The sequence below is a fragment of the Anas acuta genome, chromosome 3 (assembly GCF_963932015.1).
Source record: "Anas acuta chromosome 3, bAnaAcu1.1, whole genome shotgun sequence".
In the NCBI taxonomy this organism is placed as follows: Eukaryota; Metazoa; Chordata; class Aves; order Anseriformes; family Anatidae; genus Anas; species Anas acuta.
This window is the reverse complement of record NC_088981.1, coordinates 27,069,308-27,087,715: the sequence shown is the minus strand read 5'-3', so window position 1 is coordinate 27,087,715 and position 18,408 is coordinate 27,069,308. Positions and strand designations below refer to the sequence as shown.

The following is an 18,408-nucleotide window of genomic DNA, read 5'->3' as shown; positions in this document are numbered from 1 at the left end:
GTTTGCTTTTAGCCTGTGCCATGATCTTGACCCAGCGATTACTGTCTGTAGACACCATCTGGCCCCAAACCCTGTTGCAATTTAAGCTACTTCTACTGAACCAGTTTCAAAGGGCTATGAGTAAGAAGATGCACGAAACTGCCATCCCTTCTGATCTCCTGATCTCTCTTAAGGGAATATCACATCTTCTCAGGTAATTGAATACAGGAATGCATCTGAGTAATCTCAGATGGAAGACAAGAATCAATCCTTTCATCTTCTTCTCTATCTCCTAAATCTTTTTGCTTCTCTTCCCCCCCCCCCCCCCCTTTATATAAGGGTATTAACTCTTTGTTTATAATTAATTATGCATGATCTTTCCAGTAACTTTCAAGTGAAGCCAGGATGTGGGTTGTTGTTTGTTGTGTTCTTCTGTTTGTTTTTGGTTTTGACAGATACAACTCCTTTATGAAGAATCATTAGAGCTATGTTGCTATAGTTTTGAGAATTTCTATTTATAGTAAACAAAGATGAGAAATCTAAAAAAGCTTTGCAAAAAGAAGAAAGAATTTCTTCTGGAAACCCTAAAAGAAGTCTTAGATCCTTCTGGATTTCCTATGACACCCACAGAAGGTAGTGAGCAGGAAGAACACCTACTCCCTTCTCCCCCATTTTTCTAAAATTTTCATGCATACATGAAACAGGACATATAAATACTTCACTCAGGCCTCAGTTTCTTGAAGATAACTGGGAATAGAGCACCTAACATGCTGGACATTTTTCTAATTATGTTTTTTCCATTTTTTTCAACACCTGTGAGTTAAACAAACATTTATTCCAATCAATTGTACTTGAGGAACCGAATTCCTCAAATAAATAAGAACAACAAAAATCAGCACAAGTCCTGCCTAGCCCTCAATAGATGTTTCAAGATCTGAATTTTCTCTACATTAGTTTCTTCTGTTAATCCATCTCAGGCAACAGTAAAGAGATTGGTTATTATCACCCTTTGAAAGATGACATCTACTGTAAGCTGAAGGAAGTGGGACCCAGTTCCAACACTTCCAAAAAATACCAAGCTATCATACTCTAGTTATGTGCATTTTGTGACTATTCACTATAATGTTGTTAAATGTCACATGCAAAGAAGTAAAATACATCATATTTCGTATACAGTTTTGACCACCACTCCCCATACTACTGTTTCTAAAGTTGTACACAGCGCACCGTGAAGTCAGGACTAGACCGTAAACAGACATGCAGTTAGCTAGCATACCTAGGACTAAATACGCATTATTAAGTAAAGATCCTGCAAGAGGTTTCAGGTCTAATTTAAAAGCAAGGCTGTCCAGCTGTAAGCCTGGACTCTGGACTGCTGAAGAACATGAAATGCCATGATAATTAGAGACAATACAGGAACAAAGTTGTCTTGCTTAAGTTTTAATATCTCTATTTTTCTTCACCACCCCAAGAGGTAGATGGTAAAAGCAATGTTATTTGAATGCTTTTTGGATTTTACAGGAGAAGGAGATTAAAATGTGGATTGGAATATCTTTGCCTATAATTATCTATAAACTTTTCAATAACTTCAGTAATCTGCTGCATTCATTCCGAATAGTTTTGGGGTGGATGACATTATGACACTCACATACTCTTCCCAACCACTACCAAAACCAATGCCCTTCTTTCTTACAACACACCTGTGTTGTCTGCCATCACTGTACTGATGCCTATGCCAAAAAAAACTAATGTTTCAATGAGGTCCTGTGCCAAAGACACAAACAGCTGCCATGCCACGTCCAAAGGTTTGTCCTTTCATGGACGCTGAGGTAAGGAGAGGCTAATTCAGTGAACTCTGTTTAGTGTTGCAAATACAACAGAATGTGAATTCGGATTATTAGGTAATAATATACACCAATGGAGGTGCTGACATCTGAGGTAGGGACAAGTTTATACAATACCGAGGTTAAACTATTTATTAGCATTAAGATGTCAGTGTGAGATTACAAAAATACTTTCAGCACTCAAAGAAAAAGTTTTAAAAGCTCATTCAATAATCCAATGAAAAGAATACCAACATAAAAATGTAAACATTCATGGAACTAGTTTAAGTGTGAATTCCTGCACTTTTGTTCTAGTGATTGTATGTTGCTCTATCTCAAGATGATTTGATGATCAATGATTTAAAAAAATTGTCTCAGTAATGAGTGTATTTTGATAATATTTAAAGTGAATGTCTCCACATAAATCTAGCAATACGTGACCCTTTAGTGTTGTATTTTTAAAAGAAAAACAAAACCAAAAATATTTCTTCGTATATAATTCCTAATGGTTTTAGTCATTTTCTCAAATTATTTTTAGAAAAAAAATAAGAAATAGTGTTATATTCTCCCCTATATTAATCAAATTATAAAAGCAACATTTAAGGAAAATGTAATCTGCAAAATCAATCATCTCTATGTTAGAAAATGCCAGAATTAAGATTATCCTAGCAGCATTCATTTCGCAATCATCTACAGCACTTCTGGAGCCAGGAGCTGAACCCAGCCATCCAAAAGTCAGTCTGATGCTTTAGTCTTACTCACAATCCATCATTTGATGATGCACAGCCTTTTGCTGCTTGACCTAAAAGAACAAGTTATGTCCAACTAGCTGGTTGCAGCTATAAAGATAAATACAACACACTTTGTGATTTATACATTCATTTACTAAAGGTTTGGAAACTGGATTTCTGAATGCTCTTTCTGGCAAGAGAAGGAGATGGTTACAGTCAGTTCCATCAAGAGAACAATTATAGCATCTTTGTTCTGCAAGATCATAAAGATGAGGCTAGATCTTGGGCCTGGAGAAGAGTCCAGCAGCATGAAACATGGGGCTGGCACTCACTAACAACTGCAGAATTTTGTGAAGTAAGACCAGAAGGAGCCACAGGTTGAAAGGTCACCTTGTTCACCTGAACTGGAATTATTCCCTTTTCCAGATGAACTAGCTAATCACCTGAAAAGTATGTTTTTACTTCTTTTAAAAGCAATACATTCTAGTGCTTAAGTATCCTGAAAAGTATGTTTTTACTTCTTTTAAAAGCAATACATTCTAGTGCTCAAGTATCCTACACTATAACACTTATTAAAAATCCAAACCTAATGGTATCATATCCAGAGGCTAACACAATATTCAATGATTTCCTTAGATTTGAAGTCTGTCACATTCACACAATTTATAAAGGTGAAAATCTGTTCTGAATATTTTGCCTCTTTCCAAGTCCCAAACCAAACTTCTATGAGGGTGCAGTGGCTACTGCCTCCTTAGAATTCCTCCTTAGAAATTTCCTGCCTTATCAGGCTGACAAGAATGCACAGCCGATCTGGAGTCCCTGGGGCTCCCAAAAACTGCTTTTCGCTGCAAAGTTAACCACAGTTAAAACCTGGGGATTGAAACTCAGTTGCAGTTCATCCACACACCTTCATTTATTTATTTATTTAACATGAGCTAGCTATCCTATCAAGTGTTAAAGGATTACTAACCTCTAACAAATTTCCTCTATAACTTGCATGATACTGTTTCTACTGTCTTCTGTGTGTCCTGAGAAGGCTTGCCCCCAGGAAAAGAAGTGATTTCCAAAGTTTCCTGACTGGTGGATGTGATCTCAGATGTTTGTGTGTCACTATTCCACCCACAACAAAGTACAGTTCCAAAGGGGACAGCATTTTCAGGTAGTTTTCTTTTGTGATCTCTCTTATTCAAATCCTGATAACTTGTTTGGAGTAACTCACAGAAAGAAAACTTCAGTAAAGATTACACTCCTGTATTGGAGAGATGCAAATAGTACTTATTTAGTACTTTAAGTCTAGTACTTTTAGTACTTTAAGTCTTTAAATAAATGGTTAGAAATATGTAATAAATAAAACAATATACTTCCTAGAAGTCCTGTATATTCTGACACTCTCTCTTAAATCTCTTTTCTGGAAGTGTCTTTAAAAAAAGGATTTGTGAGTATGGAGAATTTCAGCAAAAATTAGTCATATGTTAATTTGAGAAATACAAAAGTCCTGTATGTTGTGCATTTTTGAGTGCATGTGGCTGCAAGTGAGAGAAGGACAGAAAACATGGGAGAACAGAGGGTTGCTTTGGAAGTTTCAAGGCACGTAGGCCCTCCAAAATTAAATGCATAGGACAGGGAGTGCTTGCAAATATTCACTGAACCAGTGTAGAGAGGGTAGGACAGAGGATAGATTTAATCTTTTGCTAAGGAGAATGATCATTTTATAAGTGGCCCTGAAGTCCATCAGAAAGAGACTGACATCTTTTTACTACTTTGCTTATTTTGATGAATATGATGACTATTTAGTCTACTGAGTGGGCTAGCAAGAGAAGTGCTGGACAGCCTCAATCGTACATACCACTAGCATTTTTATCTAAAATGTTATGACTGAACACATTCCATATTTCTTCCCCTTTTTTTTTATCCTTTGAATGAATAATCTTTACAACTCCGCTAGAAGAACTCTATTATACAGCCATTTTTGCCTCTGACGGCTCTAATAAAAGTGTTAACATTAAGTGTTGTGTTTTTTTTCTTTTATTAATACAATCAGGTAGACTAGTTACAGTAACTTAATTCAAAGTTACATAACTGTGCCAGACAGTAACTATTCTTATAAAAAGTGCCTTTCTAACCCCTTGCCAAGGATATTTAATTTGATGTCCAAGTATTCTTGCCGATGGGAAACCCATTTTCCATTTTAACTGCTAGCAACAAGTTTAAGTGAATAAACTAGCTACTTTGAACTTTTGAGTCCCATTATGCACACAAGTTATCTACTCTGAAAAGGCATCATATAAACATGCCAAATTATTTAACCCTATGAAAAATGTTTTTCATCTGAATTATAAGTTAAAACTTTTTCTGACTTTAGAGAAACTGGAACTTTAAAAGATAAAACTTAAAGCTTGATTTTTCTTTGCCCAGAGCATATGTTATATAAACACAAATCCCCAAAAGGTGCCAAGAATTGTCCCTCTGTTTTTCTAAATGATCATGTGTGCAGTCTAGCTGAAAAGACTCATCGATTATGTCTACATAAACAACAAAAGCCCTTAGAAAAAATATCTAGATCAAAAGCCTGTCAAACACTGAACAGGAAAGAGAAATCCTGCTTTAAACATGGCCTCTTTCAAGTCTGAATTCAATCCTATGAAGTAAAAACAAAGGATTTCATAATGAAAGGTATTTAAAATTACTTTATTTTTGGAACTTAACCAGGGATTCTTTTTTCTTATACGTTAACCTTTGTCTGCCTTATATTGTAATATAATTCTGCAAAATAGTCTTTTAAAGAGTTTTAAATCAGTGTAGAAATTGTTTAGTCACAATTCACTGTATTCACATTTACATTTCTAATTATTTTAATTAAAATGCAACCATGATATTTTTACTGACACTATGGATTTCTCTTTTTGTCAATGACCTGGTAATATCCACTATTAACATGGGAACACAGCAACATTCTTCATGGATGAGATGCATATCTATATGTGTTTTTTTTCCACACTTTCCTTAAATACATACACGTAATCAAGGTGAAAAAAAACACACACTCTTGCAAAAACAAAACAAATTACTGTAGCTTACTTTGTATGCAATTACCCTCTGTAAGCCATAGTCAAAAATGAAAGTAAGCTACTCTAGAGTCAGATACTTCCCAGACTGCTCTGATTTATAAAAACTGAAAGAAATTTAACTGATACACCTCTGATGTATTATAAGCCCCATATTTGAATTGTTATTCTGTTATTCATATCTACTGATGAAGGACACAACATTCTGCTTGCCAGATTTGTTAAATGTGTGGTTATCTCAGGAAGTATCAGTTCACATCAGTTAATTCAAAATAATGTTTTTGCAATACTCATATATATACAAATTTTAATCAGAATTTATTCACTGTAATTGGGAATCTTATAGCACGGACCAGTATGTTCTGGAATGCTAACATATATATATTAGTTTTTGAAGTGTTTGGACAGATCATCATAGATATTCCAACCAAAGAAAAAGTGCATACCTGGCTGGCCTCTCAAACATACAGCATAGACAGTTGATAATGATTTCTCTAAAAAATAGCTTATTATCTCAGTAATTCATTAGCCTAGATTAGCCTAGTGTTACATTGAATAAGTAGAAAGTGACTTCTCACATAAGTCATCTGATCAGTAACAGATCTGTCTTCTATTATAAAATGTAATGTCAAAGCAGAAACAGAAGTAATGTGACTAAGTTAAAATTACATTAGTGTAACTCATCAGGCCATTGTCACCCTGATGTATTCAACTCCAAGTTGTATCAAAATATGAACTGGTCTAGACAGAATATACTCTTTCAGAGCAGTGTTTCAAGAGATGCTCTGATACACCACTAGTCAAAAATTAGCTATCCACACTTCCTATAACATTGTAAAAGAGACTAGTAAAGCATATTCTATTCATTTTTAATTTTTTTTGGTCCATCCAGCACTCAGGATGCCAGTTCATCATGAATACTTCCAATATATTTTATCTTGCAGCATTTTCCACTAATCACATCCAACTATTTCATATGGATTTGCCTTATATCTGGAAAAGCTTTAACTACTTTTGCTATGCTTACTCCATGTTTCTGGCAAATACAAAAGAATTATCTCTTTGGAAAGAAGTTAATGACACAGTTCCAGCTTCAGTAATTTTTCAAGGAAAAAAAGGTTGTAAAATTGTTTTCTCTGGAATGCTGAACTTATCGGAAGATCACATACTTGAGCCAATAGCATTTGTCTTTGCTGTCATGCAAAAGAGAATGAGTCACCTACAGTACAACAGAATCATTTTGTAAATCTTTTAGAACTGTGTGGCATCTGATTAAACTAATCCACATCTTTCTATGATGCCAAAATAAACAGTCTCTTTCCCACAATGTATAAACACTGTTCCCATAACTTGCCTTTGAAATGTCATTAAAAGGTTAAGTGACGTTTCATTATTTACCTTGACTAATGAATTGTTCCATGCTGTCTTTGAAAGGCTGGAGGTGCTCTTCTAGTGATAGCTGATAAACTTTTGCTGCTTCTGTCTCACATACTGAAATTGAAATAACAGATTAGCTTAAGACACATCATAGTATGGATCTACACACTGTAATAAAAGACACCCTTAAATTAACATATACTCAGTGAAATTGCTGGAATATGTTCCTCAAGCATACTATTTCAAGTACATACACTATGATAATATATTCAGGAACAGCTATGCTGTGATCGAACGTTTTTGACCAAAACATAAAGATAGCAGTAGTAAGATTAACAAAAGCATTCAACTGTTTTGAAGAAGACAGGCAAATTTAAGAGACTGACCAGTGATTATGAACAGTGATTGCAAGTCAGGTTGATATACATGGACTTAGGTGAAAATACCTTAATAAAAATAAAATTCAGTTGCAAAACTAGCACAAACTTTTTGGAGGGATCTTAGTTACAGTGCATAAAGTATAGGTTATGGCTTAATACCTGCAAAAAAACCACAGGTGTGGTTAAGTGTTTTGAATTCTTCAAAAGTAACAGTGAAAAATTATTGAAGTGCAAGAATATGAGAGTAGAGCCATTATAGCTTGAAGAGACCTTGGGGGAGGACAGCTAGGTTCTTACTGCACCAGAGACCAGGGCAAAGTTTGAGCCCAAAGCTTCCCTGACCTATAAGAAATTGGTTAGGTGGTACCACCATATTCCCACAGATGAACCAAGGTAATTCAGTCTGGGGCAACAAAATAATTGACACTACATCTGGAAAATGACTCTGCCTGAAGTTTTCCAATAAAAGTGCACATATGCAAAAAACGTATTCCTTCTCATTTACACTCCAGAGAACGTATACTTCAGAGAAACAGGATTATTGCTACGTCTTTACAAACAAAAAATAATTAGAGATTAAAAAAATCTGAAGATTCAGAATGCACTATTACAACTATCTACTTTAAATATACATGATGGGATCAGTCCAAATGGGATCAGTCCAAATATCTACGAATGAGAAATGGTCTGTTTTTGATGACCGGAAATAAACAAATAGTAGCCTTAAATACATTGTGTTCCAAAAATGTAATTCTGTAATATTTTAAAGGATTTCAGGAATTTAAAAAAAATAATAATTAGTTGTCAGGTCATTCTTACCTAACCAAGCATGAGTTCACAACCTGTAATAATAACATTATCTAGTTTACAGCAACAAATTAATGACATATCAGGAAGAGCATGGTGGTGGTATTGCGATTAAAGATAATGTAATTAAATATATATAACATAGATAAGATAATGTAATTAAATATATATAACAAATATCTATATCTATAACAAATGCTCATCAGCCAGCTCACTGTAGATCTGTGCCTAGTCATTCAAGCACCAACAAGGTAAACAGATATGATGGTAGTCACATCACTCTTTTGTAATGTTAGCTGTGGAAATTGATTCACCTTTACCTAGTCCCAGAAGTTCTCAAAGTATCTTTAAGGTCTTTAAAAGTTCCTTGAATTTTCATACAGCATAGGACAGACAAAATAGAGGAATTATGTATCATTCTGCAAAGGAATTAATTCTGACAATAACATTTTTACACTATTCTTTTCACCTATTTAGAAATAAGTGACAAAGTTGCGAGACACTATAGACCCTGCCATAACCATCCATTTCATGTCACTCAAATTCCATATCTGTTTCCAAAATATGTATTACATATTCTTCACAGGGTTAAGGTTCATAGAGACCTTAGTTTTATACCTGATTCCAATAGCCTGAAGCAGTCCTTTTTCAAAATCTATAAGGAAATGCAGGGATATACCATATTTTATATTCAACTTGCTATGAAAAATAGAAACATAAGTAATATTGTCAGAATGAAATGTCTTAACCAGTCAGATACTGGAAGAGCCTTACCATGGTTGGTTTGTTTGTGTATGTGCTGGGAGAGGGGGGGAGTGGAGTTAATTATATCTTTGTTTCTCTGGATTGCTTTTTGTGTGTTTCTTTTTTTTTTTCCCCCCTTCTCCCTACATGAAAAGACTACAATTAATCACGTTCAGAAGAACAGCAGTTCAGGTTTGGTTTTGACCATATTCCTGAATTGCTCATGATGTGCAAGTCACTTAAAAAAAAAACAACACAGACCCTTCCCCCCCCCTTTTTTTTTTTGCTTTATAGAAAAATACCATATTAATATCCAACTTTAAATAAATAAATAAATAAATAAATAAATAAATAAATAAATAAATAAATAAGAGGGAGAAATGCTATCATTATTACCACACTAATACCTATGTTGTAATCTGCCAACTTTGAGACAGATAGTGTTTAAGACAAAGTAGCTTGTTGGATGCTTTCTTCATTAAAGAATTAACAGTCCTGTCAGCTCTCTTCTACATGTTTCCTAGTTCTCCAAAGCACCAAGTTTGGAATCACGGTCTCCCTGCCCAACCTGTTGGTTATAGCACTCATTTATCATGTTCTGTAATTTGTCACCAGAGCATAAAACCCCTCTATTTGGATGAGGTATTGTTATTCCTCACAGTAACTAAGGGAATTAAAGTGGTCATCATATGAAAGGAACATAAAACACTACACAGTTACCAGTATTTCTGCCCAAGTGAAGGAACATGATACTGAATAAATATGTCAGATGTGTATTTAATAACTTCTAAGCAATGTGGAGGTGATACATGGAAAAAAAAGTATTCAAAAATGCCAGTCTTCCATATTTAATTCCCCTCCTCCCCCCCAAGCTCTATACTTAATCACATTTTCCACAAAACAGCTTAACTAGACCTCCCAGATACCAAAGGACTAGGGTGGCAAATTAGGTCTGCTGTAATGAGTTTGTTAAAGTTTTGTCTAGAACAAAAGCTTGTCTCTTTTCTGATTCCAGCAAGTAAACTCAAAATTTGCATATTATCAACCCTATGCTTACAGGTTTGGTTATTCTTACATGTTGGGAGATGTATAAGCAACATAAAGACAATACTAGTGTAGATAGCTCTGTTTATTTTAAGCAGCTTATAAATTTTCTCATAATGTTAAAATGGAATGGTGTTCAAGGCACCACAGATGGGAGTCATGTAGGCCAATACAAAAGCCAACCACTACATAGAACCTTATCTCAGAATCTGGCATTGCCTAAACAGGCAGAAAGAAAGATAATTTATTCACATTGGTTTAGATAGTGAAGGTGTCTGTAGTCCTGGCTACCGAGTCCACATGCACTGACTTTGTACCTTCCAAGGACTTCAAATCCTAAGCAGGTGTTGGTGCACGCCGAGACACCTCTTTCTCAACCCTCTAAATCATTATTAACATATAAGCAGTATTTCAACAGTGGAAAAGACCAATGGTCCATCAAATTTCATCTCCTCTCATAAGTTGTAGGGGACTGTGTGTGATTCTCTGGAGAAGCAATGCAAATGAGCTTTTCTGAGAGGAACTTCTAAGTCTCGTGTGCTATCAGTCTCAAACTGATATATGAGCTATTAGTAAATCAGATAGCTTTTTGAACTAGCAGTCTCAAACTGATAGCTTTTTGCCCATACATACAAATGGAAATTGATGTAAAAAAAAAAAACAGATCAGGAATTAAAAATAAAATGTAATTACAGCTATACACAGTATCTCAAGAATCTAATTTCATTCATTATTTCCATGTGAAAATGCCATTAATTGCCATTTCTCAAATCTGTGTTAGACTGCTCATTAAAAAAAAAACCTACTACTCCTACTTTAGGTCAGTATACTAAAACTGCATGAAGTTTCACAGCAGCCAATACTGTTTAAGAAACATCTACAAAAATGCGAGAGAAGTCACAAAGCATTCCATGCACTGTATTAATGCTTCCATTAAGTGACTCTGGTAAGTGATTTAAGATAAACCTAACTTCAGCAAAAACAATTGTTTTTTCTTTTTTTAAGAAGAAAATGTTTTCAAGATTTAAAGTATATTTTTATTGCTGTTTTCCAACTAGTTCTGCTGGACGCCAAATTTTAGTTCTTGGAAGTGCACATCTCTGCTACTCATATTAAAATATGCTTTTTTGAACAAAATGCATGAGCAGATGATCAATGACTCCTCAGGCTTACTGTATTGTCTTCGATCAGGATAGTAGGGAACAGTATGATTTTTCTTTCAACACTTCCAAAACATATAAGTTTCATGTCACATAACAAACAGCAACTACAAAAAACAGACCAACAATAAGAAAGCAAACAGAACTGTGAATTATTTTAGGATGGTTAATGAACTGAGGTTTGTCAGGCTGTTTTGGTGAACCACATCTGAAACCACAAACTTATATGAGTCCTATAGAACTCAGGTGGATTTTCAAGAGTTTAAGATACCTGAGAGAACAAGTTGCAGTAAGATTTAATAGACTATTTGTTTATGTCTTTAAGGAATTTTGTCCCTGATTTTCAGAGGGTCTGAGTACTCAGACTCCCCCAGGAGATATGCCTGTGTCCAACTTGCTTGAAAAGTATATAACAGCATAACCACTGCTTTCACAACTTCCTCAGTCCTTTCTTATTCCTTATACATGTAGATAAAACTTCTGACTTTAAAAGAGAGTTTAGATTTTAGCAAAGGAGAATGCTCATCTCATCGAAAAAAACTGATGAACTCAGCTACAAGCACAGAAAGAGCTCTTAATTTTCTTTTACTTATTTTTTTTGGAATTGTAAAGGCTTACACTAAGAACTGCTGAATCTTCAAGGGATTCCATAGACAGCTCCTTGTTTGGAGTTTTAAGGACAGTAAAATATGACTCACAGATTGACTGAAAGCCTGGCTTTAGTTTACATCTGGTTTGGGTTTAGGAGTCTGCATGCTGTATAGCTGCAGCAATTAACCCTTTCAGTGATAGGAGAACAAACAGCTAGAATTTCTGGATGCATAGCTGTTAATGAGTAGGCAAAAGTAAAGATTTAATCTGGTTAAAGCAATAACTGCTTCTGTAAAGATAAATTGTACAGATAACAGTAGGATTGACTAAAACAACTAGTGTTCTGTCATTTTTAAAAATATTTACCTTGAAAGATTTGGCTTTTTATTATAAAATTCTGAGACCATCTTTTCAATAGAGTATGGATCTATGGATCATATAACAGAAGGTCTTAAAATAAAGCATGTCTTAACCATGATAATCTTCATTCTCTGTTATATCAAAGCTATTGACAGAGAATAACGGAAACACAGACTCCTCTGTTAAAGTTTTTTGAAGTTGTAATCAATTACCTCCAATAATGCATTTTTTTTTTCTTTCATTTGAATTTCCCATCTCCCTGCTTTCTTTTCAAAGAGCTTATAATAACAACATAGGAGTACATTCAAAAAGAACAGGTTTGTGGGAAACCTCTTTGGATGGAATTCATTTAGTAAATTTAGCTATCCAAATCCCCAGGCAAGACTGAAGACCTTGCTTAGCAATTAGTTTTAGGGGAGCAATCACTTCCTTTCCTGTTATCTGTAGTGGCACCCTAAATGTCTGCTTAACTTTCTGTTACGTAAAGTTGGAATTAATGCTGCTCCTGTTCCCAATCAAGAAGTGACACTGAAACGTTGCCCAATGTTTTAACCCAATAATCAGAACTTTGATGTAAATTGTGTCTTCTAAATATGGAAAAAAAAAAAAAAAAAAGCATTGGGGTGTCTGTGGGGGAGAGGAAGATGTGCAAAATTATTTTTTCTTTTTTTTTTGCATTTTAGCCTGTATATGTTAGTATTACCTATGTAAGAGCTAACAGTGGATGCGATCTCACCACGCACCCCAAACACAACAGTTGGCCATGAAAAGGAAAACGCCACCCCAAACTGCAGCTGGGCTACACTCTTAGGGTTGGGGCCTCTGTCTAAATTTCAGTAGTAACCATTACTAAGCCAAAAGAAGTGATTTGTTAAAATCCAAAAAGGTTGTAATAGGTAACTGCAAATAAAAACGGTAAGAAACCGAAGCATAACACATCTACTATCCTATCTCTCTGTTCCATATTGATGCCACCCCACATTCAACCACAAGAAATCTTTCTACTGCATGATATGTTACTTCTAATCCTGATTTACACAGACAATATTAACCTGAGACCACATATCAAACCTAAAAACAAGAGATCAAAGTTGAATAGGCTTAGGTCATACTAAGAAGCGAAGCAACACAGGAAAAATAGGGAAGATGTATTTTTCCAAATTATTATGGGGCTTTTTTCAAAACATACATTTTAAAAAACAGTGTTCTGCAAATGCTTAACAATTTATAAACATTTTCACTCCTGTTTATTTCAAATCAAAGAGATACCCTGGGCCATATGGCCTAGCTTCTTACAGATGGACACTTTGCAATGAGTTGCAAGCACTAATAGTTGGAAAAAAAAACATCACTACAAAACAAATACTTAAATTATCATAATCATTATTACTTGTAATCAGTTTTAAATGAAAGATATTAAGTATGACAATACCATGGCATATAAACAAGTAATGACTTTGACTTGATTTTATAGCAGTCTGTATGATATGGTGTTATTACTCTCCTCTACATGCCACTAGTCAGATTTTTTTGCCTGACGTTGTTTCTAATTCAATTTTAGCTGAGCTTCAGTGAAAGTTTTGCAATAAATGACAGCTGAATTAGTTTTTGATTTGCAAGAATAAACTTACTATTGTAAAGCTAACAAGTAGACAAAGAGCAGTTTCTAAACTGTCTTAACCTGCCGTAAGTACTTCATAAATACTGTTATTACCATTCTTTCCTAAACGAAATAGATGCCCTGAAGAATTTCATGGGCCACAAATCCAGATTCTTCCTAAATCATAATTATATCTACAGAGAATGTCAGAACACTGAGAAGATTAAACATTAATTTATACATGTTTTCCACATCTTTCTGCTCCGCCATTCTGAAGTATCTAGAAAAATATGCTAATAATACTGGATATAAAACACAGGTCCTAATCAGCAAGAGTCATGCATCATTCTTGTGACCCTGGATGCCAAATTTTCTTTACATGGTGAGTTGATTTAAGTCATGTGGCAAGTGCTAAAGTTTCTTCTGTGGAATGACATAGGAACAGAAGTCATTGCTTGGCATGACTGCATCAAGGAACGTTGCTGACAGCCAGGAGAGATCAAAAGCGGATCAAGTTGCTTAACAAACTATATGTCACTGAAGTCAAAGAGGCTAAAGAATCCTGGAGAGCTGTGAAATCTGAAAGCAACAGATGGAGCCATACTCATTTGGTTTGTTCTTAAAAAACTCTACTTGTTTTTTGGTCTTCAATTTCTTATAAAGAACCTACCATATTAAGTTTATCCCTGTGGATATTATCTTAAAAATAATGACAAAAAAAGCCTGAATAATCTGCAAGAATTATATTGTATGGTTAGTAGAGTTTCTGCTATACTACCTTAGGTGACATTTACTTGTTTTTATTTTTATACAGAAAAAATATTTTTATACAGAAAAAATGAAAATTTCTGCCGTATTAATCTTGGAACAGGCACACATCATGCTTTGTGAAAGACTTTTGCATTTAATTTAGAATCCCTGAAGAGATTCTCTATTCTAACATTTACAAATTTTAAGGCATATACTTCACAAAACATAAAAATGGACAAGAGCATCCACAGTCAAATGGATGAAAGCATACATTATGAATGCTTTTTCTTCCTAGGCATATCAGAATAACTACTACTTTTATACAAAAATAAGCCTTAGCTCAGCATAGTGAAACAGTGTGATAAAAATTATTTTACAAAACCATGAAGATGCTTTATATCTGTATGGTTCTGTGTATGTTACTGACATATTTATATGGTAAAATACAGCATTTCTAGAATGAAATGATATCATTATGACTACAAAACTTTTTTTTTTTTCTTTTAAATAAGAAACCTCAAGTCTGTGGTTTTATTTGTTTGGGTTTCATTTATAACTTTATAAAAGGATCCACTTGGGGATGCCTTTTTCCCCCATTTTTACAAAACGTGATCTCACTGTGCATTGTCTGAAGAGTATTTTAAACTAACATACCCTTAAACTGGTGATATTGCCTGTACCAATGCTATGTGGATTTCTGCATTTTTTTCAGTGACAAAATACAAAATAAAGAAGGCAAAGAAACAACAAGAAATGGTGTGAAACAACAAAAAACAACAAGAAAAGGATGGTGTAATCCTCTCATTAAAAATTCCTCCTAATCACAGATGAATATGATGACCATGGCTACAAACCACATCTAACTGTAAAACTGGAATACATCCAAACACATCTATTCTTAAAGTTTGGTGATGTTCAGTATTTCCCAGGAATACTCAATACTCATTTATTCTCAGTGTCTTCAAAAGGAGAGGATCATATTTAGGATTTTGTCATAATTAGCATCTTACAGCTCTCCCTTTCTGGTCAGTCATTTAGTGATGCACTTGCTAGTTCCTCAAATTGTAAGGTTCCATATGCACGTTAGTAAACCTGGCAGTGTACTTAAACTAAATGCACTGGAAAACCTCTTTGAAGTCACTTTATCCATTCAGCTAAAATTTGCACTCTATTCAGAAAAGACCAGCATTAAACATGATTATTCTGACTCTTTGAATGCATTACAACAATCAAGAAATTGGAATACCCATAATTTTTAGTGAATGCTCTTGCAATCGTAGTTGGGTTTTTGTTGTTGTTTTTAATAATTTTGAATTCAGGTTTGCACTTTTCTTTGGAAAAGAGGCACATCAAAAAGCATTTTGCATAACTCAGGGTTGATAAGAAAGCTGTGAGATTGCAAACTGTAACTGAAATTTTTACTTCATATCCAGGAGTGGATGCAGACAGGCCAACACCCAGAGAAGCTTGTCCCAAAGGGAATGGGCAAGAAGTCACAGTGCCTGCAGCTATTTTTCAGTTTCATTAACTACAAAATAGAGTGACAAGGGAGATTCAAGAATAATGGCTGGATCTGGAAGCACAAAAAGAATTTGACTGCAGTCTTGTGGCAGAGTGAAAAATGTAATTTCCATTTTTACAAAACCCCCACTTTGATCACTGCAGTGTAGATTTATTCCATAAGAGATTTATGCCCATGTGCAAATTTCAATCTTGATCTAAAAATATTTAAGCCCTTGTCTGTATAAATACATTTTTAGTGAACTTGGAGGGATAATGTTCACCTCCATGAAAGTTCTTAAACACGTGCCTTAAGTACCAAGTACTTTCTCTCAGTCAAAGCTAAGCATCTTTTCTATTTGCAAGCTTGAAAACCAGCCCTCAGAAAAAAAAAAAAAGTTGCAAGAACTATAGAAATAAATTTACATAGCTGAACTACAAAATGCTTGCTGTCCAAATTCTTCAGGGCAGGAAGTGGATGCTGCCTCAGTTTGCTTCTCAGTATCACAGTAAGTGACCTTGAAACAACTTTAAATTTTACTTCTAGATATTTAAAATACATTTTAGAACATCTGAATAGAACATCTGATAGCAAGAAGAGAAGGTCAGATTTTACATGTATTCTGTAATGGTGTGGTTTTTGTTTGTTTGTTTGTTTTTTAGTACAGAACCTTCCATTCTATTCAGGAGCTAATGGTTTACCAAATCATTCCTTGTCCTCAAGACTCTTGGCATTCAAAACCAGCAAGACAACAGAATTACAAAGATCATTTCACTTCTTGATCAGAATCCAGCTTTCCAAGATTTAATATGTGTTACACGTGATACATGTTCTTTATTAAAGTCTAGCAAACCTATCACATTTTTAAAAGTTAAGTTTATTCAAGGAAATATCGTTCCATAAACATGAGAAAAAATACTTCTTTTGCATACTATATTTTAGCAAAGTCAGGTTATTTCAGCATGTAAAAACATCCTGTATTACTTTTTTTTTATTTGCTAGAGAGTAGCTTGGAAAGCTACTTTAGTCATGAAAGCATTTTAGTCATGCAAATGGTGTGATACTTCACAATTCTTACGAAAGACTTGTTGAAATCAGTTTGATATAAAAAAGATATTTTGTTTGGGTTTTGAGACAAAATTTTATCAAGTTGGCTTCATGTTTATTTTAACAATCTCTTCTAGGTTAGCTACAGAAAACAACAAATTATTGCTTAATCATAAAAAAGCAAATTAAGGAAACCAAATACTAAAAGAGGACTTGAAATACAAGCAAGTATTTTTACACTGTCATCTAATTTCTCAAAAGGATACAAAATAATAACAGCAAGTATATGTTGTTAACATATATTAGCACTTAATCTAAATTCAGTACCTCGCAAATCTTTCTTCATTTTGCGGAGATCCTTTTGAAAGTCTTCAAACTTCATTTGTGAAGCCTGGAAAAGATCTTGTGGCTCTGGAAGAGGAAAGATGCATTGCTCTTTTCCAGCATCCTGACAAAAACACAAATGTGCAGTTACACAGTGTTCATTACTTTTCTATGTAGCAAAATACAGAACTGAAAGCACAAAGAACATCTGCATGCATTCCTTGTCTTCGCCATCAGAAAACTATATTTATTTTTTTTTTTAAACTTGAATTTTAAAAAGCAGAATTAATTCTCACCTCATCAAAATTACGCAAATAGTAGGAGACAATGTAAGATAGAAGACTTCTGCTGTTGTCCTGTGTAGAAGAGAATAAAGGTTGTTACATTACTAAAACTCACTGAAAAAACAAACAAAAAAAACATCATTTGAGTAAAAGGAATATTTAGTCACATACAGGTAATATTTTGCTGATTCAGTGCCTTTACCAAACAAACACACAAAAAAGTTTTATCTATTCATTAAATACAGTAACAGAAAAATATGTGTTAACACTTGTATAAGCCATTCCCAATTTTTGAAATACACCTGACTTGAAATGGAAACCTTGCATTTTTAAATTTCACAACAAGGGAAAAAGATAAATTGTTTCTGGGTTAGTATACACACCTTATTTTGGCAACATTCAGGTCTTTATAGACATGCATTTATAGACTAAAGCAAAGTTTAATTAAACAAAGATATTTCTAAATGAATTTTTGGCACTTTTAGGGCTCTTTTGGGGCCTGACTTTCTCCTTATTTCCCTTCTGTAATAGATCGTCAACTGAAAATCTTAGAATTTAAGATTTTAGATAGAACTATGTTTTCAGATGGAAAACTATAAGAATTTTCTGAGTGAACAGTAGCAAATGAGCTGAAGATGGATTTTGTAATTGCAAGGTTAACAGTAACAACATTTCGAGCAAGGTCTGTACTATGGTGTCATTCACATTACTACTTTCTTGGCTTACCAAAGAAACAAGTGCACCAGAATGAAGTTCCTTTGCACTTTTAGAGGAAAGTAGTTGATAAGGTTAAACAACATTCTGCTTACATTACCTCACACAAAAGCTACAGCATGTATAT

General features: G+C 34.2%; 1 protein-coding gene across 3 annotated transcripts in view; it reads right to left on the bottom strand.

Annotated features, from left to right (window-relative positions):
- The window catches only part of FMN2 (formin 2), a 160,697-nt gene that overhangs the window by 40,464 nt on the left and 101,825 nt on the right, over positions 1-18,408 (bottom strand). The window contains exons 14-17 of one of the 3 annotated variants that reach the window (XM_068676284.1): positions 17,580-17,639; positions 17,287-17,407; positions 6,997-7,089; positions 5,203-6,817 (exon numbers count right to left, since the gene is read on the bottom strand). In XM_068676284.1, coding sequence (XP_068532385.1) covers positions 6,795-6,817; positions 6,997-7,089; positions 17,287-17,407; positions 17,580-17,639 — 297 coding nt within the window. In that variant the 3' untranslated portion in view covers positions 5,203-6,794. Of the gene's footprint in view, positions 1-5,202; positions 6,818-6,996; positions 7,090-17,286; positions 17,408-17,579; positions 17,640-18,408 lie in introns of those variants that run through there. The other 2 variants (XM_068676283.1, XM_068676282.1) reach the window with 2 other exon arrangements.